This window comes from Antennarius striatus, chromosome 12, assembly GCF_040054535.1.
Source record: "Antennarius striatus isolate MH-2024 chromosome 12, ASM4005453v1, whole genome shotgun sequence".
Taxonomy (NCBI): Eukaryota; Metazoa; Chordata; class Actinopteri; order Lophiiformes; family Antennariidae; genus Antennarius; species Antennarius striatus.
The window spans coordinates 19693069-19713247 of record NC_090787.1 but is presented as its reverse complement, the minus strand read 5'-3'; the positions used below and the strand labels follow the sequence as shown (position 1 = coordinate 19713247).

At 42.8% G+C, this 20179-nt stretch overlaps 1 protein-coding gene across 1 annotated transcript in view; it reads left to right on the top strand.

Annotated features, from left to right (window-relative positions):
* vwa8 (von Willebrand factor A domain containing 8) overlaps positions 1–20179 on the top strand; it is a 64904-nt gene that overhangs the window by 36602 nt on the left and 8123 nt on the right. The window contains exons 28-40 of the mRNA XM_068329209.1: positions 646–784; positions 1237–1424; positions 4392–4511; positions 4722–4786; positions 4922–5047; positions 5136–5245; positions 5907–6058; positions 6763–6967; positions 7079–7160; positions 7563–7767; positions 10827–10935; positions 11419–11575; positions 14317–14425. Of these exons, the coding sequence (XP_068185310.1) occupies positions 646–784; positions 1237–1424; positions 4392–4511; positions 4722–4786; positions 4922–5047; positions 5136–5245; positions 5907–6058; positions 6763–6967; positions 7079–7160; positions 7563–7767; positions 10827–10935; positions 11419–11575; positions 14317–14425 (1767 nt within the window). The remainder of the gene's footprint in view (positions 1–645; positions 785–1236; positions 1425–4391; positions 4512–4721; positions 4787–4921; positions 5048–5135; positions 5246–5906; positions 6059–6762; positions 6968–7078; positions 7161–7562; positions 7768–10826; positions 10936–11418; positions 11576–14316; positions 14426–20179) is intronic.

Genomic DNA, 20179 nt, shown 5'->3' with positions numbered 1-20179 from the left:
ATGACGGACTGACGTTTGTCTTTACTGAGCTGAAGGCGTCTTGCGATAACATGGATTCTAACAGTCAAACACGGCTTTTAACAGCGGAACCACACTGACTTCATCACGACTGATGGCCCCAACCCCCTCAAGAAGGAAAGAGAATCCACAAATGGCAGACCTTTGGGGTGGAACCCATTTCAGGAGACGACCTCATGAAGCTGTCGTCAAATCAAGGATTAATTAAGATTAAATTAACTTTATTAATCCCCAAATGGAAATTATTTGTCTGCTCCAGAGTTAGTTTATGTTGTTAACCACATGCATATATATATATATGTACAGGCCTGTGACACACACACACACACACACACACTGAAGAGCGACCTGTAAGCATGAAATTGAGAGAGTGGCAAGCAGCTCCTTCACGGGGAGCCCCAATGAGCAACTTATAAAAGGGACATATTATATATATGTATATATATATATATATGTATATATATATATATATATACAGTACAAGACCAGTACGGACCAAAGTATGGCGTGTGAACTGATAGCTGGGGAGGTGTTGGTTCAGCTCCTGCTCTGAATGTGTGTGAAGTATACGGAGTGACGGGATGTTGAGGGATCAGTGAGTGAACATGTGTGTCGTTGTGTTTCCAGGGCCCTGTTTTCCTGCGGGTTCAGAGTTACCCCGGCAACAGACAGGAGAGCAGGGTCATGAGTTTTAGTGAGGAGAAAGCCCACTGGCAGATTCCCATTAATGACGTCAACATCATCTGTGATGTCACCGCCAAGGATGGTACACACACGCGCACACACACACACACACACACACACACACACACACACACACACACACACACATTACAAACACTGAATGCATTCTCAGACTCGAGGTTTGAGTTCATATAAATGAATGATCTGTAAACTGGAGATAAAACTGACCAATAAAGATGATAATAGTAGTAATAATATAATAATGATAATAACAACAATAATAATGATAGTAATAAAAGTATGTAAATTATTGTGTCAAAATAAAATTCTAAATGTCACCAAGTGTAGTGACATAAAGGTTATTAAATCCTGTATTTTCAAAACTGTGCGTGTGTGTGTGTGTGTGTGTGTGTGTGTGTGTGTGTGTGTGTGTGTGTGTGTGTGTGTGTGTGTGTGTGTGTGTGTGTGTGTGTGTGTGTGAAAGCGATGAATTCAGCCCACCAGTGTGACCTGTCCTTCCTTCTTTTGCTGCAGACACTGTTTACGTGGCCACGTGTAACCCCGTGTCGCTGTACGCCATGAAGCAGCACGGCGACACGATCCAGTGCATGGAACTGTACGACGTCTTTCCCAGAACCCTCAGCGGCGTCTGGCAGCCCTTCGTCACGGTGGCTCCTCTGGGGAGTCCTCTGGACGGGCAGGTGGTGCTGCACGAGGAGCAGGTCGGCACTCACGTCTGACTTACACGTCATTCATTCCTTTAGTGTTGTGTCAATCACCATGAGGAGGTGCTGAGTCAGCAGGATGAAGGAACATGATGGAACCTTAACTGGACATAAATAGTTTGGTTCAATGAGAGCTCAAAGAGAAAATGTATTGCTGTACACAAACACCACAGAGTACCATTTAGACCAGGGGAGTCAAACTCATCGTCAGCATAATGTCTGTCCTCAAAGGGCCAGATGTAACTTATAAATGTAACTACAGTAAATGTAACTAAATGTAATATAAAATAAATGTAACTACTCCTTAGTGTTAAATAACTCTCAATTTATTACTTATTCAAGTTACAAACATTACAGTTACACAGAAAAAAATGTTTGTTTCTGTATTATAACATCAATCCTTTTAATTTGTCAGATTATTAAACCCACAGAACTCCATCAATCAAAGATCAAACTATCCAAGAGAATAAAGATGAATGAGATCAAACACAAATTAGGACATTAAACTTTATTCAAAAGGTTTTTGTCAAAGTTAAAATGGGCTAAATTACTGCATTGTGGGAAATGTAGTTTTGGTCAAAGCAAACTTTTGACCTGTTTATTTTTTAGACATTCTCACTTGTGCTCTCGCGGGCCACGTAAAATGATGTGGAGGGCCACATTTGGCCCCCGGGCCTTGAGTTTGACACGTGTGTTTTAGACAGTAAAGACAAAAGAAGTCAGCTGAGGCAGCAGCGTTGTCGGGTGTGTGTGTGTGTGTTCAGGTTGCCTTTAAACACTGAACACAGACGGTGAGGTGATGTGGAAGTGACTTAACGTGAGACCACATGTGTGACTAAAACAAATCTGTCGCGTTCACACAGAAGTTCTATTCCAGACTGGTTGTCGTCTGGTTTTGTTTACCGACTCGTGTAATAGCATGTCATGTGACGCCAACGCAGTGCCGGTCTTTCTTCGGTCATCTTTTTGGAGGATGACCTCCGATTCCAGAGAATAGAAGTAGCTCTGTATGAATCTACATGTACGTTCAACACACCCTGCTTTACCCCACAAGACCCTTTCCTTTTCACATCACGAGAGCGATGCCAGTTGGACTCTAAGCAGGAGACGCGTCCAACTGGTGCAGATTAGACCGTCTAAAAACAGCGTAGTGATGGATCACGTTATGTCTGCCTAGAAATGATGTCCAGAAAACATTTGGTTCATTCACATGTCGTTGGCAAAGGACATCTAGGAATTCACCGTGCACACACACACACACACACACACACACACACACACACACACACACACACACACACACACACACACACACACACACACACACACACACACACACACACACACAAAACAACTACAGTGCATGGACTGAGATACTGGTGGTGACTTTGTGAAGTTCTATGTTCACAGATGAACAAACACCGAGACCGTATCAACAAGAAACTCAAACATACTCAGATCTGAGTGGGATTTTCCGGTCAGTAAGAAGACAGATGCAGAGGACACGCATGTGTTCTCCCAAATGTACATTCCCTCCAGTTTTTGTTGATGGCAGTTTATGTTTAGAACCAGGAAATGGGGTTTGCCTTCTTTAAATAGCTCATCCAGTCCTCGATACAGTTGTGTATGTCAGGAATGGGAGGCCATGTGGAAACCATTAGTCTGAAGCTTGGCAGGCAGCGCTGAGGCCAGCTCCCCATGGCTGCTCCCCATAAAACTAATGATATGAAGCAGAGTGCGTCACAACTGAAAGTCTTTGGAAAAGTACACACACACACACACACACACACACACACACACACACACACACACACACACACACACACACACATCCTACCGCTCATTTGATATGAATGCAGGAAGCACACAAACAGAAGGACATGTGGACAGAAGGAAGCTACACGGAGCTGAATGAACTGGATATGAGTTCTTGGATCAAGGCAGGTTCATCTGGAGAATAGCGCCCTCTGCTGGTAACAACAGTTACTCCCAAATTATTCAGCGTGTTCATTTAATATTATAAGGATTGGCCTGATCTTGAGCTGACTGAAGAATCAGAACAATTTAGTCTCAAAAATATTGTAGGAGGATGACCATTTCTCTTGAAAAACTCTGCACTCTGCCGCCACTTTTCTTTTTCCTGACAAACAATTTGGGGCGATAAGAGTGCCAAAACATGTAATGTTAATATTGGTCAAGCAGAATGAAAAGCTGGTTCTGGACTGGCTGTCCTTGTTCAGCCCTACTTTAAACAGTTTGCTTGACTAGCAGAATTGCTGTTGCAGCCCCCACTGGACACATTGAGAACGGCAGTTTCATTCATCGGAAAACTGCGACTCATTTTTATGCTTTGCAAAATCTCACAGGCCGGATTAAGAGGACACGGGTTTATATCTGATAGGCCAATTTATACATGAACAAACCAGGAAGGAAGAAATGGAGATAAAACATCAAATATGAAGAGAGGATGGGACTGATGGAGGAATGAAGATTAATGTATGCAGTATTATGTAAACACACACTATGTTACTAAATGGTCATCAATTGTATTGTAGTGTTGTGTCACGTGTGCATGTTGAAAATTTAAACCTAGCGCAAAGCCATTCATACGGATAAAAACAGCTGAAACACATGAAACACACAACCCAGACAGTGTATGGACCACCAGGGGCGCCACCCAGACAGCCCAGCCTCCTGCAACTAGCAACAAACAAACATGAATATGTGACCAATAAAATACATGTGTATCATTTCACACCACTAACATTTCACCGTAACACAGTTGTGTATTATGTACATGATATTATTTGTAAGTAATATTACATTTATGTGATAGGCATGTCTACAATAAATGGTCCAGTGAGAGATGTCCTTGTATCATCCAGTCATTGATTCCTGGAGGTTTTATCCTTTTTGACATTTTGTTGGGAACTCAACTTGACCTTGACTTTGTCTTCACGCCAGTGTGATACGGTCCTGCACCTGGACTTGGGAACGGGGGCGGTCCGAAGGCTCATATTGTCTGTGGATGGCGAGCAGCCCGTCACCAGAGCCCCCAACTGGTGGGGCAGTAAGGAGCAACAGGTCAGTTTCCCAGTCTCCCCAGCTTCATTCAACACATGTTGTGTGTGTGTTTTCAGTGTGTCTCCAGTTTTATGTAACGACTGTAATACCAGACTGTTATAATAGATATGTAAATCATATTTTTTCATCGATTCTAACTCAAGGTAGGAGAAAAAAACACTGATCAAATCTATAAATATGTAAATTGTGTGTATTGATTGTTGCTTACAGGCAGGACATAAAATGTGTCATGACTTTTCCCACAAAAACTGGCTTGTCTTCTATAAGGAGGACAGGTAAGCATATCCAATCCAAACTACATCACATGTATAAATATAAATACTACAGTCATGGTTCATAGTACCATGACTGTAATATTTATATTCCGTGTATATTATTAATATTCTTTGTGTGTTTGTGTGTTTGTGCAGTAGTCAGCTGAAGGTGCTGGATGTGCTGGAGGGTCAGGTTCACTCCATCTCCCTTCCTATCAACCTGAAGTCGGTGTTCCTCGTGGCAGAAGACCGCTGGTTGCTTGTGGAGAGCAGCACCAACGCGTAAATAAAGAACTGATCAATCAAATACTAGTCTGGAGATCTCAGGGTTTACATTCTGATGTGTCTTCCTGTTTGTACCCCTGAACAGGAAGTTCCTACTGACCAAGCCCATGCATATGGCAGCTGAAGACTCTGCGGTGTGTCAGCTCCACAGCATCAGTGAAGACTCCGTCAGCTTGGGCCATGGAGCCACTTCTGGCACGTACAGTATACTAATCCACCAGAGATTATGAGGTGTTTGTACTAAATCCAGTTGCTCTGTAGTGTCCATACTTAGAAATGAATGATCTAAAGTCCAGAGCAGTCTCCAAATGTCATTTGGTCATTACTTGGTACATAATATGGGCATAACTTCACTTCAACCGGTCAGCGTGTCGTTCCACATGAAACCCAGATATGACTGCATTACTTTTTTTAACCATCTGTAGTAGTACATGTGTTGTAGTAGTAGTAATATTAGTAGTAGGTTGAGGTCATGCGTGCAGATCAGTCTACAGATGGATGGGTCAGGTCATATTAACACTTCATTTATTATCGCATTCAACCTCCTGACTCAGGACTAGCATCGATTCATGTTCTGCATTCTTCCACACATTCAAAAAGTCCCACACATGACAGTTCTCATAGTGAGACGGCGCTTTAGTGTGGGGTCACCCCTGACTGGCAGATATGCACAGAAGTGAACTGTAAAGAACTGTCTGTCACTACAGTGTGTTTCTAGTTCCAACACAGCAATGATCATTGAAGAAAAAGAGCTTCTTGTCTGTCTTTTTCTTTCTCTTCATTAATGCGTTTGACCTCCTCATGTCCTGTCTTTGTTGCATCATGCTCCCTGCGGCTCCTTCAACCGATACCGCAGGCGAGAGATCCGCCGTTCAGATGCTGTCCAACCAGGAGCTTCCCAACGAGAACCTGAGCGCCGCTCTGGGGCAGAAAATTGTGTCGCCAAACCGCATCCTGGCCGATTCTGGTTCCTTTGCACGCATTGTTGTGGGATTCCCAGAGCTCATGGTGAGGTCTTAAGACGACTGTATGGAGAAGGGTTTTCAATATTGGATGTTAAAGATGCACTGCGTCACATTTGTCAAACTGAAGGCCTGCGGGCCAAATGGGGCCCACGAGAGCACAAGAGGTCAGTCTCTAAAAATAAACAGGTCAAAAGTGTGCTTTGACCAAAAACGGCATTTCCAACAATGCACTAATTAAGCTCATTTTAACTTTGACAAAAACTTTTTGAACAAAGTTAATGTCGTAGCTTGCGTTTGATTTTATTTTGCTTTATTCACTTAGTTTGATCCTTGATTGATGGAGTTCTGTGGGTTTAACAACCTGACAAAATAAAAGCATTTATGTTATAACAAAGCAACAAGCAAAACATTTTTTCTGTACAACTGTAATGTTTTTAAATTGAATAAGTAATAAATTTAACAGCACTGCAGCACTTTGCATTCATGTTTTCTACATGTTTGTAGGGTGATTTACAAATCTTGTAATTTTATTTTAACTGAACCCCCCCCCCCCCAAAAAAAAAAGAAAAAATCCAGGGATTGTTGTATTGATAATTATTTCATTTTATGATCAGTATGTTAATATTATGTTCTGTAACAAAAATGCTATTTTTTTCCCCAAACTTCTTGTTTGATTGTGTGTTGAACAGTTTTGACCAAAGCAGGATGGTACTTATAAAAAACTTCAACGTCCTGCTTTTTGTCCAGTCCCCTAATGAGGTCTACAGCTTCCAGAGGCAGGTGGATCTGTCTGTGACCCAGAGTGGGGAACTTGGGTCTCACATGTTCCTCAGAGGTGGTCTCCGGTCCAGCGCTGTCAAACGGCAGAATTGCGTCAGTCTGCTCTCAGCCAATCAAGTGATTCGGGCCCTTCCTCCAAACAAAGTGCCCTTGAAGGATATTTACCCCAAAGGTCAGAGTTCAGAGGGAATCAACTCTGAGGAATGTTTCCGTCACAGCCATGCATTCACTCAGATTCTATCCTGTTTGCCTAAAGACTCGCTCTCCCTTCTCTGTTACTCAGATGTGACGCCTCCGATGACAGCAGCTTACCTGGAGGTCGCGGATCTGAGCTCCAAGAAAGTCAAATATATTCCAGTTCCGAGGTGAAGCCACCAAACTGCCCCAAACTGCACCTGCTGTCGATGCAACCACTTCAGTATCAAGAGAAAAAAAAAAAGCTGTGTTATGTTTCTGTTGCTTTGCTGTGTCACAAATTACAGTCTTTGCATCAATTTTATGAGGCAAACTCTGTGTGTGAAAGAAAAGAAAATCCACAATGGCTTTAAAATGAAGGTCAGGGATGATTAAATGTAGGTGAATAATGTAGGCCTCCTTATCCTGATATTTCTTGTGATTTGAATGAGAGATTTGTGGTTTCAGGATACAAGACTATGATCATTCTGCATATTAGATGTAAACATCCAAACGACCCCCTCCATGATATTAAATGTGCTGAAAAGTTGCCATGACTTCTCTTACACTTTTTCCATTTGTATGATTTGCAGGTCGATGACAGTGTCTCCTTACACCAACTGGCTGTCGAAGGTGTCGGAGAGCGACGTGCTGGTGGCTTCTCTCGGCTCTGGAAGTGTGGTCACTGTGGACATGGGGGGCCACGCCCGCGTCTGGGAGACTAGTCTGGATACTCTGCAGCGATCACTGATGGAGTGGAGGAATATGATCGGCATGGATGATGGTAGACCTGTGCAGGTATTTCTCAGCTTTGATGCCATGGTTCATTTCCTTCTTTATGAGTGTTTTGTCACACGGGTTAATAGAACACAGCATGCAGTGTCTCTTATCACCACTAGGGGGAGCAAGATGTTTAAGATAAGCACAAGGTCTCTGCTGATGGTGGATTTTGCTGCACACCCACAACTCTGTGTGTGACAATGGATCAGTATTGTGCCGATGATGCAATAGGTTTGACTTTTGCCGCTGGTCAGATCATTCAGGACCACGAACTGAGACATCTTTGTTGAGCCATCATGCACAACACAGACACATTGTGGACAGAAGCAGGCTGCAGATCCAGGGTCAGAGCACAAAGCAGCTAAAGGGACGGGTTGCTATGGTGACAATAAGGAGTCTAATCATCAAAGATGATGATGCACGTTCTTCCAGTTTTGCTTGAGTTCCCTCCTAAAGACATGAGCAGAGGTGTACAATTGACACTGAACTAGCTGTTCATGTGTGTATGAGGGTTTGTTCATGCCGCTGTGTGGTCAGCCTGTCCTTCAGGAACCACAGGCCAGTGTGAGGAAGACCATAGATCAAAGCTAGTGCTTTGATCTACCTATGCACTAGCTTTGATCTATTATCAAAGCTAGTGCATAGCTTTGACCTACCCTGAAAGGTCAAAGCTATGCACTTGTCAGGTCCTAGTGACTTTCATGATGCTTTTGCTCCACACATGTTGATGTGTATTCCAGCAGTGTTTCAGTGTGTCCTGTGTGTGCTCATGTCACTGTGTTTTCAATGCTCAATGCTGTCTTGCGTTGCTCTATTATAGCCGTCATCTATTTGCACATGGAACACTTGTCTTTTGTTTTACCCTCCTGTAAGTTAATGAGCATTCACCCGTTCCTATCTATCACCCTCAGTGATTCAGTGAGGTTGTTTTTACGACTGTCTATCATTTACCCTCCTCTATCCGTCCACGTTCAGTCGCCTGAGGCAGCGGCTTCCAGACTGGAATCCATCTGTATAACGTACTTCATACCGTAACGCTAGTACAAATTTGAGTTCTTACACACGTCCCCTGTTTGATTGTTCAACTCAACTCAAATACTGTTTCACACTCGCGCTCACAGTATCGACAGACTGACACACAGCATGTCTGTCTTTCGTGTACAGACATGCATTCAGCTCATGCAGACACTCATGTTCGATGTGGCGTGCCAAAAATGATTACCCAAGAAAAGGCTCTCAGTCACCCATGCAGATTTTGTCATTCCTAAATCACCTGAGTCTTCAGGCATCTACAGGGAGAATCAGACATTTATGAGGACATTAATCCGACAAGAAAGGACGTGGACTGTAGAGAACAAACAAACTCAAAAAGAAACTCAGAAACATTGGTGCAGGAATCTCTAACAGTTTGCGTGGTGATGGGATGATGGTGAGGGTGAAGCTGAGATACCTGTCACACCGCCCTTCCTCGGTCAGATGAAAACATGCTTCCAAATCCCAAAGAATTTCATCCAAATCTGTCCAGATTATTGTTACATCTTGTTAATTTACAAAACACAAATAGAGCAGAAGCCATAATGACACGTTCAGAGAAATATTTTTCAAAATTGCCGTGAAGACATGATGATGTGTCTCTGTCCATGATTCCTTTCACCATGTTCCTAAACTGCTGTACTGTAGAAGATGGGGACTATTTCTGATAACAAAGACCAACATGTGTCAACAGGGACGTGTTGGCGGGCTGGTGTGAGCGCCGGCCCTTGTGTTTAGTTTTTTGAACAATGTCCTCATTGGAAGCATAAAGAAACACAAGAGGCTGTTCCAGATAATGTTTGATGTGAGGGCCAAGACTTTCATTTTAAAGACTGATGGTCCTGCTTTCTGGGACCCTTCCAAGACAAAGTCATGTGACCTAAACACACCAGGGCGTGGTCGGACCATCAGCTTGTACACATGTTGTAAAGCCTTCTTCAATGTGACTCAGAGTAAAGCGTTATTCACTCCTTTACCGGTTGCCACCGGGTCAGGATGAAGCTGTTGACCAGCGTGAGACACGGCTTTGAGTTCTGTTGTCGTCCACTGTGCATAAATTGTGGTGACAAGGGCAGAGGGCCGAGACGAGAACGTGTCAGGAACAGCTCAGCTTCCTGTCTGAGGGGGGGTTCCTGAAAAAGAAGTTGACTTCAAAAATAACTTCTGTGAACATGAGAGCTCTGAAGGCACTCAGATAGGTCTGCTAGACGAAGAGAGAGAGAGAGAGAGAATGCGTGTGATTTTTTTAGTAGGAAAATTACCGTAAATGAAATAAATAGTTCATCGCTATATCGCGGAATTTCTTTTTTGCGGGTGGTTCCTGGAGTTTAAATCGTAACATTTTCTTAGAATTGGATTGTTTACTCGTAAATAGCTCACATATTCTGAATCCCAGGTTGGTTGAAAAATTGCGAGTGTGTTGTTTCTAGGTTTATTGTTAAAAACTTAAAATTTGTGTGAAATTTTACATTTATAGCCAGAAATTGAATGAAAGGCATCCAGTTATGCCAAAAATTTCAGAAACAAAAATGCTCTTTATTCAAAAATTAAATTAAAATGTCATCCACAAATAAACACATTTTACGTACCTTGTTCTTTTTTTATTTTTTATTTCTACATTTTTAGATCACTAATATTTTTGTCCTGATTTATCCCCTCACCCAATGCTTCATTAAACAAATCAAAAGGTAATGGACTTACAGTAGTACCTTGAGATACAAGTTTAATTTGTAAATGAGTTTGTAAGTCAATCTGCTCATAATCCAAACGAGTTTTCCCCATTTCAAATAACTAAAGCCATTTTAATCTGTTCCATTCTTGTAAAAAGTCCCAAACCCTAAACTATGGAATCCTTTTTCATCAACCAATAGACATGCATACTTTACCTGTGCGTAAGTAATTAATATATTTTCCAAAAACTGTCATTTAACTTTGTCAAAGGCCATTTCTGTTCCATAACACTGTCTTTAGTTCTATTAACGATTTGTTCAGTCTCGTTTGTTAAAAACCGACCCAGGTCATGTTTCTTGACCCTTTCCTTTCAGATTACCGTCCAGAAGGAAAGTGGCATGGACGTCAGCGCCCCAAAACATGGCAAGATAGACCCCATGAACACTCCTCATGTTGGGGGAAACCAGTGGGCAGGAGGCACAGGTAACCAGTGGGTCAGGAACACCCTCTCAAGCTGGGGGGTGTTCTCTCTTCTAACAGGAATAAAAAATAGGGTTAGTGTGAGATATCATTCTGTTAATCCTTATGTCTTTATTTTAATGCTTAGTTGTGATTAATAAAAACTAATAATCTAAAAGGTTTTAGTTTAAAAAATAATTATTAACTGCTGACTAGATGTTAAAGACAGGCTTTCAAAAATATGATTGTCCTCTCAAGCCAAACCAATGGAACCCCACAGCAAAAGAGCATTCTAGGAAATAAAATACACGAATCAGTTTTGAAAAGACAATCCGAACATAAAAGAGGTGCGTTCAGCTTGAACACTGTTCATAAAACCCAGAGTTCTACTGTATAATCCTCTGTTTGGCTTCATCGACAGTGAAAATCTCTTTGCAAGACATTAGTCAGTTGACAGAAAGTAATTTTTGTGGTTTCTAATCAGATTTGGTTTCTTGTTAATTGCAGGCGGCAGAGACACAGCAGGGCTGGGGGGCAAAGGGGGCCCCTATCGGTTGGATGCGGGGCACAACGTGTACCAGGTTTCCCAGGCTGAGAAAGATGCCGTTCCAGAGGAGGTCCGTCGGGCGGCTCGTGAGATGGGGGAGAAAGCCTTTAAAGCCAGGCGAGTTGCTTTAAATATCACATTAAAATAATAAAACATTTATTATATGATGTCCTCTGGTCCCTCCGGGCCCAGCTGGCGGGTGTGTGTGTGTGTGGGGGGGGGTTCCTCCCTTCTGTGTGGGGATCCACCTGTCTGCTGGTGTGTGAGAGAGAGACGACACTTGCATGCATTAACTTCAGAGTAGAGGTTTTGAGGGCGACGCTGTCACCGCCCCCACCGTGAAAGCTGTCTCAGTGCTCTTTGCTTCAAAGTCTCTCTTTTTTCTATTTTTTTTTTACTACTTTCGTTTCACCCCCCCGTCCTCCCCCCTTTCCTGCTTGGCCTGCCAGACACTGGCTTCTTTCACACGAAGAGGACAACCACGCTTTTTCTTTAGACTTCTCTCATTTTAGTTATGTCCCTCGCTCACGTTGACAGCTTTCCTTCTCGTCTTTTTCTTGACCCCCCCCCCCCACAAAACCAGGGGATCCCGTTGTAGCTACACACTTATCATTTGATATCACCACACCTCACCGTGTTCCACCACAGCAGGTGAGCAACAAAGGAGGAACAGAGTCGGCCTTCATGAGGTGTTTTTTTTTTCCTTTCGTATCATCGGCCAACTCAACCCCCCCTGTCAGGAATTTTCCATCCCTCTTCATTAACTGAAGTGTGTGCACCATCAGTTGTTTGCTTAGCTCTGGGGGGAAGCATCAATCAAACTATGATCCTTCCATACACCCTTGAGTGGCTGACACACACAAGAAGAAACAGGCGTAGGTATGCCTGAAAGATGAAACACCCTTGTGAGCGTGTGCACCCTCTGGAGCGCTCTTATCCCGGCTTTATAAGCATTTTAAGGGAAAAAAAATGATTTGATAAGTCTCAAATTGTTAAATTTGATCACTAATTTCAGGTTGCAGAGCGCACAGTTGTTGTTTTTTTCTAATTCTACTGGGATTCTTTACTCTTGATCACGTGTCAAACTCAAGGCCCGGGGGCCAAATATGGCCCTTCCACATCATTTTGTGTGGCCCGCGAGAGCATTTTGTTTAACTGTAATGTTTGGAACTTGAATAAGTAATAAATTTAGATTTGTTTCACATTAAGGAGTAGTTACATTTGTTTTACATTCTATGGAGTTACATGTAGTTACATTTATAAGTTACATCTGACCCTATGAGGGCAGACGTTATACTGATGTAGCCCTCTGTGAAAATGAGTTTGACACCCCTAATCTAGATAAAGAAATTGTCCCAAAGATCCAGTGTATTAAAAAATAATAAATAGAACACCCTTAGGTGATCTGTTTGTTCTAAATCAATAAATACATTAGAATAAGGTGGGTTTCCTTCCCCTCTCAATCTTAAAGCTTCATAATTAAATTTAAAAAAACACACCAAAAGCCAGAAGATCCTGCTTCATTTTTTCTGAGTGTTGGTAATCTTCATACGTTACAATCTGGAAACATTCATATATACATCAACAAATAGCAGAGCAATCGCCATTAGTCACAAGTTTAACAGGACACCTCTTGTAGAACACTCTCGTGTCACCACGTTTCCACAAGTGAACGAGGTAGGTCTGTTGGCACTGGGCGTGTTCGTGTGAGTCCTGGGGTTTGATGTTGTTTGTGACGTTTCACACATTTTGCTGTGTGAAAACAGAATGACTTTGAGCTGGTTATGTATTTCTTCATCCTCAGTCATTCATTTTTTTTCCGCCTCCCATTTGAGTCAGGGATTTGAAGGAAACATCCAGAGCGTCTCGTCGCTGCACGGATTCTCACACATCCTCAAACAGGCACACACATTCACACGTATACACAAACAAACCCTGGGTTGTGGAGGAAGCCAGTCTGATGTATGGTATTTCGTGGGGTGGCATGATGTGCTGTGAGTACAGAGGAACGTTGTAGTGCTCTGTGCTCCACACTGTGTAACAGGAATGACCAGGGACTGTCAGTCCAGAGCAGTACTACAGTTAAACATACAGTTAATGTCCATCACAAGAAGACACTACCAGTCACATGAGTGAATATTTAAACTAATTTCACATGTACATTATATAAATTATTATCTACATTTAATTGTTTCTGTGTTTTTGCTGACTGTAGTGGACAGAGATTCGTCTCTTGTCTGAATACATTTTTCCTGGTTATTTAATTCAGATAATTAAATGACAAACAAATGGTTTATTAATGTGGGCTGGACCTGTAGTAGACAGCATTCTAAAGCAGATATTGTTTTTATAAATAATGTAATTGTATGCATTATAATTTATCATAATTTATAATTTAATACCTTTTGATAGTCTGAATTTTCCACAATTTAAAAAAAAAAATGTTATGCACTGAGAGATGATAGATCTTGACTCCGATTCACCATTCTGGTCTCTACTGGACTGGAGGATACTCATCAATGTGTTTTTAATTTCCATTCCACATGTTGGTGATGATTCAGCTCAACTGATTTTATTGCAGACATGATGCTATAAAATGAACTACGACTCTTGTCACACACGGGACAGTTACAACACACACACACACACACACACACACACACACACATACATACACAGTGCCTCAAGCTTTCATCACTTTAAGAACGAGTCGTCCTCACTGAAAGCTGTTCTGCACTATGGAACAACAGTCCTATCATTTTATACCTGCTTGCATTTTACTGAATTACCAAACCAGAGGTGGTCACACCTACGGTGGCTCTGGAAAAGTAAATGTTTTTTCTTTCATCTCATGTCAGATTAAAGGAGATTGACATGAGTGAATATGATGCTGCCACATATGAACGCTTCTCCAATGCTGTGAGGAGGCAGGTTCAGTCTCTACGCATCATCCTGGACAGTTTACAGGTGAGCTTCCACCCACTGCACCTCACAACAAGTTCTTTAAACATCCAACAAGGAAGTCATGTTCTCCAGTCATGTTTTCCACGCTTCACTATCTCGGGTTAGCAGAGATGAAGATGCTGAGGTTCTCTCTGGGAGTGACCAGGATGGATAGGATCAGGAATGAGTACATCACATGTTAGAGCAGTGGTTCTTACCCTGGGTTCAATCGAACCCTAGGGGTTCGGTGAGTCGGTCTCAGGGGTTTGGCGGAGATGGAGGTCAAGACAAAACTCCTGACACGATGTGTCGGGTGTTGGAACAACTCTAGTCTTGCATTGGCAAAAATAAAGGAACACTTCCTTAAGCTGCATGGAAAACAAAATATGTGAAAATGACATAAGAGTAGCACTTGCCAAGGTGAAGACACGCATATCTGAACTGGTCTCTCAAAAACAACAGCAGAAGTCACACTGATTTGCAGGTAGGTCATTTCATGTGAGTTCATGTCTTGGATTTGTTGCTTGAAAAAGGTGACATTAATGCATTAAGAAGAGGAAGAAGATGATTATCTCTCGGGTTGCAACAAAACTAACAGCTGTACTGGAGTTTGGAGATTTAATCCGCTTCTTAAATCTACCTTTGTGCTCCTCTAATTTCTTCAGTAATGCAGCAATCACATGTTTTCTCTCAATCCCAACTGCGTGGTCAGCTGCAAATTTAGCATGCCTTCCCTGGATTTGTCTTTCCACATTACTCTTTTTGTTATTTGACAGCTTCTTATTACAAAGCAAACATGCAGGCAATCCTTCCACATTGACAATGAAAATGAATGAACAAATGATCTGGTCCTTCTTCTTTTCCTTTCAGATTTTCCCTTCAGGGGTCGCCACAGCGAATCAGTGTCCTCCATCTAACCCTGTCTTCTGCATCCTCTTCTCTCACAACTACCTTCATGTCCTCTTTCACTACATCCATAAACCTCCTCTTTGGTCTTCTTCTAGACCTCCTGCCTGGCAGTTCAAAACTTAGCATCCTTCTACCAATATATTCACTATCTCTCCTCTGGACATGTCCAAACCATCTCAGTCTGGCCTCTCTGACTTTATCTCCAAAACCTCTAACATGTGCTGTCCCTCTGATGTACTCATTCCTGATCCTATCCATCCTGGTCACTCCCAGAGAGAACCTCAGCATCTTCATCTCTGCGACCTCCAGCTCTGTCTCCTGTCTTTTCCTCAGTGACACTGTCTCTAGACCAAACAACATCGCTGGTCTCACCACAGTTTTGTACACCTTTCCTTTCATTTTAGCTGAAATTCTTCTATCACACATCACACCTGACACTTTCCTCCACCCGTTCCATCCTGCCTGTACACGCTACTTCACTCTCCATTGCTCTGGACTGTTGAGCCTAAGTACTTAAAATCCTCCACCTTCTTGATCTCTTCTCCCTGTAACCTCACTCTTCCACTTGGGTCCCTCTCATTCACACATGTACTCTGTCTTACTGCGACTAACCTTCATTCCTCTCCTTTCCAGGACAAACCTCCACCTCTCTAGCTTCTCCTCCACCTGTTCCCTGCTCTCACTACAGATCACAATGTCATCCGCAAACATCATAGTCCATGGAGATTCCTGTCTAACCTCGTCTGTCAGCTTGTCCATCACCATAGCAACAAGAAGGGGCTCAGAGCTAATCCCTGATGCAGTCCCACCTTCACCTTGAACTCCTCTGTCACACCTACACACACCTCACCACTGTCTTACAGTCCTCATACATGTCCTGCACCATTCTAACATACTTCTCTGCCACTCCAGACTTCCTCATGCAATACCACAGTTCCTCTCTGGGCACCCTGTCATCAGCTTTCTCCAGATCTACAAAAACACAATGCAGCTCCCTCTGGCCTTCTCTGTACTTCTCTATCAACATCCTCAAAGCAAATACTGCATCTGTAGTACTCTTTTTTGGCATGAAACCATACTGCTGCTCACAAATGCTCACTTCTGCCCTTAGTCTAGCTTCCACTACTCTTTCCCATAACTTCATTGTATGGCTCATCAGCTTTATTCCTCTGTAGTTGCCACAACTCTGCACATCTCCCTTGTTCTTAAAAATGGGCACCAGCACACTTCTCCTCCATTCCTCAGGCATCTTCTCACTATCGAAGATCCTGTTGAACAACCCAGTCAGGAACTCTACTGCCACCTCTCCTAGACACTTCCATACCTCCACAGGTATATCATCAGGACCGACTGCCTTTCCACTCTTCATCCTCTTCAGTGCCCTCCTCACTTCATCCTGACTAATCTTTGCTACATCCTGGTCCACAACAGTCACCTCTTCTAGTCTTTGTTCTCTCTCATTTTCCACGTTCATCAACTCTTCAAAGTACTCTTTCCATCTTCCCATCACACTACTGGCCCTTGTCCATGAACTTCCATCCCTATCCTTAATCACCCTAACCTGCTGCACGTCCTTCCCATCTCTATCTCTCTGTCTTGCCAACCTATATAGGATCAGTCTCTCCCTCCTTACTGTCCAACCTAGCATACAAGTCATCATAAGCTTCTTGTTTGGCCTTTGCTACCTCTACCTTCACCTTACGCTGCATCTCCCTGTACTCCTGTCTACTCTCCTCAGTCCTCTCAGGGTCCCACTTCCTCTTAGCTAACCTCTTTCTCTGTATACACTCCTGTACCTCCTCATTCCACCACCAAGTCTCCTTATCTACTTTCCTTCCAGATGACACACCAAGTACTCTCCTACCTGTCTCCCTGATCGCATTAGCTGTAGTTGTCCAGTCATCTGGAAGTACCTCCTGACCACCCAGAGCCTGTCTTAACTCCTTCCTAAAAGTCCTGCAACACTCTTCTTTTCAGCTTCCACCATTTTGTCCTCTGCTCTGTCTTTGTCCTCTTCATCTTCCTCACCACCAGAGTCATCCTACACACCACCATTCTTCGCTGTTTGGCTACACTCTCACCTACCACTACTTGGCAGTCACTGATCTCCTTCAGATTACACCTTGTACACAAGATGTAGTCTACCTGTGTGCTCCTACCTCCACTCTTATAGGTCACCCTATGTTCCTGCCTTTTCTGGAAGAAAGTATCACTATAGCCAATTCCATCCTTTTTGCAAAGTCAACTACCATCTGTCCTTCTGCATTCCTCTCCTGGATACCAAACCTGCCCATCACCTCCTCATCACCTCTTGTTTCCTGCACCAACATGTCCATTGAAGTGTGCACCAATGGCAACTCTTACTTCTAGATATGCTCTGCATCACTTCATCAAAGTCCAGCCAGAATACCTTTCCACTTGGTCTCCTGGACACACAGTATGTCTACCTTCCTTCTCTGCTTCATGTCAACCAACTCTCTACCTTTTCCTGTCATAGTTCCAACATTCAACGTCCCTACTCTCAGTCCTATACTCTTGGCGTTCCTCTTCTCTCTCTTCCTACGAACAAATTTTCCTCCTCTCGTTCTTCGACCAACAATAGTCCAATTTCCACCAGCACCCTGTAGGTGAACAGCACCAATGGCGGTTGTTGTTAACCAGGGCAAAGCTTCGCGCTGATATGCTGAGGCTATGAGAAAATTCTTTTACATTTCAACAGAAATGTTGAAATGTAGGCCTAATACAGTCATATTCAAGAAAGAGTTTCATTAAAATGTGTTTTAAAAGTTCTGTTTTGTAAAGATTTTTTTAGCTATTAGTATCATGTCTATTTTTTAATTTTATTTTAAGCATTTTGTTTTTTTTGCATTTTGCGATATATCTCCTAAGAGCCACTAGGGAGGCGCTAAAGAGCTTAGCTTTGCATATTGGACACTGAAAGATATCTGATGTATATGTATGTACAGGTCCTTCTCAAAAAATTTGCATATTGTGATAAAGTTCATTATTTTCTTCAATGGACTGATAAACATTAGACTTCATATAGTTCATAGTTCAAGCCTTTTATTGTTTTAATGTTGATGATTTCTGCAAAAGAGTAAAGAAAAACCAAAAATCCCTATCTCAAAAATTAGCATATTTCATCCAACCAATAAAAAAAAGTGTTTTTAATACAAAAACACTCAACTAAGTCAAATACTTATGTTCAGTTATTCACTCAATACTTGGTCGGGAATCCTTTTGCAGAAATGACTGCTTCAATGTGGCGTGGCATGGAGGCAATCAGCCTGACATCAGCCTGTGGCACTGTTGAGGTGTTACGGAGGCCCAGGATGCTTCGATAGCGGCCTTAAGCTCATCCACAGTGTTGGGTCTGGTGTCTCTCAACTTCCTCTTCACAACATCCCACAGATTCTCTATGGGGTTCAGGTCAGGAGAGTTGGCAGGCCAATTGAGCACAGTAATACCATGGTCAGTAAACCAGTGGTTTTGGCACTGTGAGCAGGTGCCAGGTTGTGCTGAAAAATGAAATCTTCATCTCCATAAAGCTTTTCAGCAGATGGAAGCATGAAGTGCTCCAAAATATCCTGATAGCTAGCTGCACTGACCCTGCCCTTGATAAAACACACTGGACCAACACCAGTAGCTGACATGGCACCCCGAACCAGCACTGACTGTGGGTACTTGACACTGGACTTCAGACATTTGGCATTTCCTTTCCCCAGTCTTCCTTCAGACTCTGGCACGTTGACTTCCGAATGACATGCAAAATTGGCTGTCATCTGAAAAAAGTACTTTGGACCACTGAGCAACAGTCCAGTGCTGCTTCTCTGTAGCCCAGGTCAGGCACTTCTGCCGCTGTTTCTGGTTCAAAAGTGACTTGACCTGGGGCATGTGGCACCTGTAGCCCATTTCCTGCACATTCCTGTGCACGGTGGCTGTGGATGTTTCTACTCCAGACTCAGTCCACTGCTTCCGCAGGTCCCCCAAGGTCTGGAATCAGCCCTTCTCCACAATCTTTCTCAGGGTCCAGTCACCTCTTCTGGTTGTGCAGCGTTTTCTGCCACACTTTTTCTTTCCCACAGACTTCCCACTGAGGTGCTGTGATACAGAACTCTGGGAACAGCCTGTTCGCTCAGAAATTTGTTTGTGTCTCTTACCCTCTTGCTTGAGTGTGTCAATGATGGCCTTCTGGACAGCAGTCAGGTCAGCAGTCTTACCCATGACTGCGGTTTTGAGTAATGAACCATGCTGGGAGTTTTTAAAAGCCTCAGGAATCTTTTGCAGGTGTTTAGAGTTAATTTGTTGATTCAGATGATCAGGTTAATAGCTCATGTAAGGTACCTTCTCATGATATGCTAATTTTTTGAGATAGGAATTTGGGGTTTTCATGAGCTGTATGCCAAAATCATTAGTATTAAAACAATAAAAGACCTCAAATATTTAAGTTGGTGTGCAATGAATCCAAAATATATGAAGGTTTAATTTTTATCATTACGGAAAATAATTAACTTTATCACAATATGCAAATTTTTGAGAAGGACCTGTGTGTGTGTGTGTGTGTGTGTGTGTGTGTGTGTGTGTGTGTGTGTGTGTGTGTGTGTGTGTGTGTGTGTGTGTGTGTGTGTGTGTGTGTGTGTGTGTGTGTGTGTGTGTGTGTGTGTGTGTGTGTGTGTGTGTGTTTCTGTGTGTGTGAGTGTGGGTGTGCATGCATAGCATGAGGGACTTCATGCAGCACGTGAGAATGATTACAGAGCAGCTTTGCTCTATTATTGTCTTATCCAGGTGTGAAGTTCTCTTTGTATATGTTGTGGGGGGCGTGTGTGTGCGTGTGTGCATGTTTGTGTTTTTCATCCAGGTGTTTGCAGC